We start from the raw sequence: 4,821 nt of genomic DNA, 5'->3' as shown, positions 1-4,821 counted from the left end.
TAGAGGACTGGATGACTTCTTTGGGAGGAGGAGAAGGGTTTCTATGGATGAGATGGCGAATAGAAGTGAGGGTTGATTTCTTTTGTCTATGGTAGAAAGAGTAAGGACTTATGAGAGGGTACTCAGTGGCCGGGGTTCGAGAGTCTTCTGGAACATAAGTGAATTCTACTAACTGATCAATCTTATTTCCAAGAGTTTTCTTTAAATTAGAGGGTAATCGGTCTATGTTCAGAGGGGTAGAGTGATGTATAGGTTGGGAAGAACTTGATGAGTCTGTGAGATTCATGATTATGTTTAGTGATTCTCTCTTACTTGCTTTTACTAGTAATACCTTCTTCTTCCTCTTATCAACCTGAGGCTCTCTGATACCACAGGGGTGGATCTCCAGTACTTCAGGATGACAACGATACAATGCATAGTCTGCTTATCCCAATCACTCTTTTCAACCATTATAATGAGTGAGATCAAAGGGTCCGAGCAAAACTTTAAATTCCATAAAAAATTTAAACATAAAAAACGATTAATCATTGATGTGATAGGGAATAATAAGACGACAAAATATTCGTTGTTCACGGAAGCGGCGAAACAAAACGTGTTGGCAAATGCCAAATTCCAAAACTGAAACTTTCTTTTTAATATTTATTTCTAATTAAAAAAAACCGCCAATTTTATATCTTCGTTTATTAACGGTTTTCTGCCATTGTAGCTTCCATTCTCCTCAATCTATGTAAGTGAACCATCAGCTCCTCTTTGTAAAGCTTCTTCTATGTTTGTAATATTGCGCCTTTATTTTATTTTATTTTATTTACTATATGTCTTCCTTTATTTGTTATGATTTGGTGGCATGTTTTCCACTTCATGAATCATGAACAAAGAGAACTTTGAATGTTAAACTTGTCTCGGTTGTGCATAATTTGAAACTACTTACTTCTAATTGAGAAATTAACTACTCTCTTATGTAGTTATGTGTTTAAATTTCTAGTTGGATTCTCTAATTTCAAGTGTATATTTGTAATCCATGCTGTTCTGCGCTTTCTGTTTAATGCAAACTGAAAATAACTGTTCTAATTTCTTGAATTTGCAGCACAGAAAACCTAATCTTCATGTATTTGGGAAATTTTGCTGCATCTGCTGTTTCCTGTGAACCGGGAAGCAACAACAATTTCTTTTTCTGGATTTTGGTTTGCTTGCTACCAAGTTCTCTAGCAGCTCCTAAATTATATGTTCATTATTTTTCCAATTTTTAACTTCAGTTGTTGGAATCTCATCTTGTTCTTGCATTTGTGATCTTCAATTGTCGATAAGCCATGGTTTTCGCTCGACACAAGCCATTCGTGAACCATTTGGAATTGAAACTACCAAATGGACCACCTGATCTATTTACTTGTGAATCTGATTATGTGGATTCATTTTCTGATGTGTTTGGTCCTACTCCCATTGAAGCTTCAATTGGGAATTTGGTAGTTGCAACAAGTTCAAGTGGAAAGGTTTGCAATGATTATCCTTCTGTCATTCATATCCGCTCACATTCTTTACATTCAAGTGGAGCATATATTGATCCATCCTCAGTGCGTAGCAAACTCACTTTACACGAGACAGGTGATGCGTTGGAACTTTTTGCAGAGAAGGAGTATAGAGAAGCAAAGGAAGAACTTGAGTATTCAGTTAATGATGATGCTGTAAAGGAAAATAATTTAGAATCTAATGATTGTTGCATGAATTATCAGAGTATTGGAGTTGAGGATTTTGAAGTTTTGAAGGTTGTTGGTCAAGGTGCTTTTGGTAAGGTGTACCAGGTAAGGAGGACCGGTACTTCGGAAATATATGCGATGAAGGTGATGCACAAGGATAAGATTGTGCAAAAAAATCATGCAGAATATATAAAATCTGAAAGAGATATATTGACAAAGGTGGTACACCCTTTTATTGTGCGGCTCAGATACTCATTCCAAGTAATTCTTTTGCCTAAATGAAGTTATTTGCCATATCTTGTGTTTCATATTATCTGGGTCTTAACACTTTTCATTATATGTGAAAGCTACATAAATTGTACAATACTTTCATATTTACATAATTACAAGCTTACAACCTATTTGGGATTTGCAGACAAAATATAGGCTATACTTGGTGCTTGATTTTGTCAATGGTGGTCATGTTTTCTTTCATCTCTATCGCCAAGGTCTATTCAGGTGCGTGGCAAGCTATATTTTGTGACTACACTATGAAATGCTAATATATCTTACACAAGATGCAACTTCTTTCAGGGAGGATTTGGCACGCTTCTATGCTGGAGAGATTGTTTGTGCTGTTTCTCATCTTCATGCAAATGGTATAATGCACAGGGATCTTAAACCTGAAAATATTCTTCTCGATGCAGATGGTCATGTAAGATCCCATGACCATATCTGTCTGTAATTTTGCAGTAGGATTTTCACACTTCTTTGTTTCACAAGGGAGTTAAGAATTGTATTTGATTCATGTCTTGCTGTATTATGACTTTGGTCCTGTGCTTTTTACCAGCTAGTGTTAACGGATTTTGGCCTGGCTAAGGAATTCACTGAGAGCGCAAGGTCAAATTCTATGTGCGGAACTTTAGAGTACATAGCTCCTGAAATCTTTATAGGGAAGGGTCATGATAAGGCAGCAGATTGGTGGAGTGTGGGGATTTTGCTATTTGAAATGCTTACAGGGAAAGTTAGTATCCTTGGTGTGTTTGCATCATCTATTAGTAAGAAATAGGGGTTACCTAATTATTTTTATTTTCCATATCAATTAGTCTTGTTCCTTTCAGAATATGCTGCTTAAGATAGAGCTTGAATTTCTTCGAACTTGATTTACTAACTTGATGATTATGTTAGAGGAAGTACACTATTTTCAATCTTGGCGAAAATAATTACTTTGAATTGATGACTTGGGAAATTAGAAGTTTTCATGCTAAGCCTGGATTTTTATTTGTTTCTGCATCAAGTAATAGAAATTAATATGAAATTTTATGTGAACAAGGAAAACTGGTTGATGATATCTACTACATCCAACTGAGTTCATCTAAGATTATGGCGAATGATTTCTATTTGCTAGATAATGGTCTACAGTAACAATCAGCCTTATAACTTAAGAAGTCTATCTCAAATAATGTTTTATTGATATGAATAATAGCATATCCTGATTTTAAGCAATCATTATCAGTTGATATGACTTATGAGTAATATCAATTTATTGGGCCTTATTTCTTTGGTTAGATTATGTAGTGCTTTGTGAAAATAGTGTGCAAAATCTCAGCCAAAACTAAAGGATGTCCTCTAGTAGCAATTTTCTTAACTATTCATTGTAATTTCTTGGTCTGCAAAGATTTGCCTCTATAATTTGGTGGGATTCAGTTCTAAACAGGTCCAAATCTTGAATCACCTAGATTTATTAATTGTTTATTGCCTATACACTTATTTGTTGATCTTTTCATAAGTTGCTGTAACTTGCATTATAGATTCCCTCAACTAAATCTTATTGTTTAATTGCAGCCTCCTTTTACGGGTGGAAATAGACAGAAGATTCAGCAGAAGATAATAAAAGACAAACTGAAGCTCCCGGCTTTCTTGTCAAGCGAAGCACATTCACTGCTAAAAGGGGTACAAAATTTTCACCCTCACTCTCTTGTAGTTAGCTGTCTAGGCACATGCTTTGCTTATTGTACTCATGCAAAAATCTTGTTTTTTCCTAATGGTCTGAAAAATCCACTGCTTTTATGCTACTGAAAATTCCCTTAAAGAACCAAATCTTTTAGAGAGAAGTACCAATATTGCCATGAAAGATCATGTCACCAACAAAATTACCACCTTTCCTTAGTAGATTGTGAAACAAACCAAGCCTTTTGTGTATACTAGGTGAATTTTCATCCTTCACTTGGTCATTTTGTCAGCAACATGATCTTTCTTAGATAATTTTGGTATTTCACTCTTTTGTTGTATTTCTTGTCTCTGCAACTGTCATATATTGGACAGCAGCAGTTTAATGAAGTTTCCCTCTACAGCTGTTGCAGAAAGATGCCAGGAAGCGCCTCGGCAGCGGGGACAGAGGCAGCGAGGAGATAAAAAGCCACAAATGGTTTAAATCAGTCAACTGGAAGAAGCTGGAAGCTCGAGAAATAAGGCCGAGTTTTGTCCCCGAAGTTTCCGGAAAGCACTGTGTTGCGAACTTCGAGGAGCGGTGGACTAACATGCCATTGCTGGATTCTCCAGCTGCTAGTCCCAAAAAGGATGACAATACCTTCAAGAAGTTCTCCTTTATTGGTACTCCCAGTCTGTGCCTTGTGGGAGATGCTTGAATTCTTAAAAAGGTTCAGTTAGAGAATCCAACTCTTGTAATTCATATGATTGCTGAGAAAATTGTAACAGTTCCATACGACCTCTTTTTGTATGCTTTTTGGTAATTATACAAGCAAGTAGTATCATTGTTATGTTTAATGTGTTCGTCTGCAGTTCTGCTGTGCTTTAGTTGAATTTTGATATAATTATGAAATTTTAAAAACACTTAAAAAAATTAACTAAAATTAAAACCACACTTCTTTACTATTCTAAACATATGCCAATATTTTTAAATTTGAAAAAAAAGAAAGTAAAAAGTGTGATCAAATTAAAAAGTGCGGTCAAATAGTAAGAAGATATAACCATAATTTTAACTAGGTAGAGTCTATTATGCCTATGATTACAGTCACTATACAAGTGTTGTTAAAATTAAAATTTTTTTTTTTTTATATTTTAGTAACTTTTTTTTATTTTTTAAATTAAAAAATGTTGTTAAATAGTAAAAAACGTTACTTTAACTTTA

The 4,821-nt window shown here is 34.8% G+C and overlaps 1 protein-coding gene across 4 annotated transcripts; it reads left to right on the top strand.

The window, feature by feature from the left end:
* The first annotated feature begins 588 nt into the window (after positions 1-588).
* LOC112766045 (serine/threonine-protein kinase AtPK2/AtPK19) lies at positions 589-4,457 on the top strand. Of its 4 annotated transcripts, none has more exons than XM_025811894.3 (7): positions 589-727; positions 1,085-1,952; positions 2,107-2,189; positions 2,265-2,385; positions 2,521-2,694; positions 3,516-3,623; positions 4,025-4,457. In XM_025811894.3, the coding sequence occupies exons 2-7, from the start codon at positions 1,308-1,310 to the stop codon at positions 4,316-4,318; spliced, it is 1,425 nt and encodes a 474-aa protein (XP_025667679.1). In that variant the 5' UTR covers positions 589-727; positions 1,085-1,307; the 3' UTR covers positions 4,319-4,457. The 4 variants fall into 4 exon arrangements, with proteins under 4 accessions (XP_025667679.1, XP_025667682.1, XP_072078821.1 ...); XM_072222720.1 differs by having other exon boundaries at positions 712-772; XM_025811895.2 differs by having other exon boundaries at positions 721-752.
* Positions 4,458-4,821: the final 364 nt, after the last annotated feature.

Source organism: Arachis hypogaea, chromosome 17 (genome assembly GCF_003086295.3).
Source record: "Arachis hypogaea cultivar Tifrunner chromosome 17, arahy.Tifrunner.gnm2.J5K5, whole genome shotgun sequence".
NCBI classification, from domain to species: domain Eukaryota; kingdom Viridiplantae; phylum Streptophyta; class Magnoliopsida; order Fabales; family Fabaceae; genus Arachis; species Arachis hypogaea.
Note: the sequence above shows the minus strand (reverse complement) of the source record. Positions and strands in the feature narration are given on the sequence as shown.

What these genes read in the sequence shown, in the direction of transcription:
- LOC112766045 (XM_025811894.3), top strand. Translation starts at nt 1,308, where the DNA reads ATGGTTTTCGCTCGACACAAGCCATTCGTGAACCATTTGGAATTGAAA. An exon ending in TATCGCCAAGGTCTATTCAG is followed by an intron (nt 2,190 to 2,264) that starts GTGCGTGGCAAG and finishes AACTTCTTTCAG; the next exon opens with GGAGGATTTGGCACGCTTCT. An exon ending in CACATTCACTGCTAAAAGGG is followed by an intron (nt 3,624 to 4,024) that starts GTACAAAATTTT and finishes TTCCCTCTACAG; the next exon opens with CTGTTGCAGAAAGATGCCAG.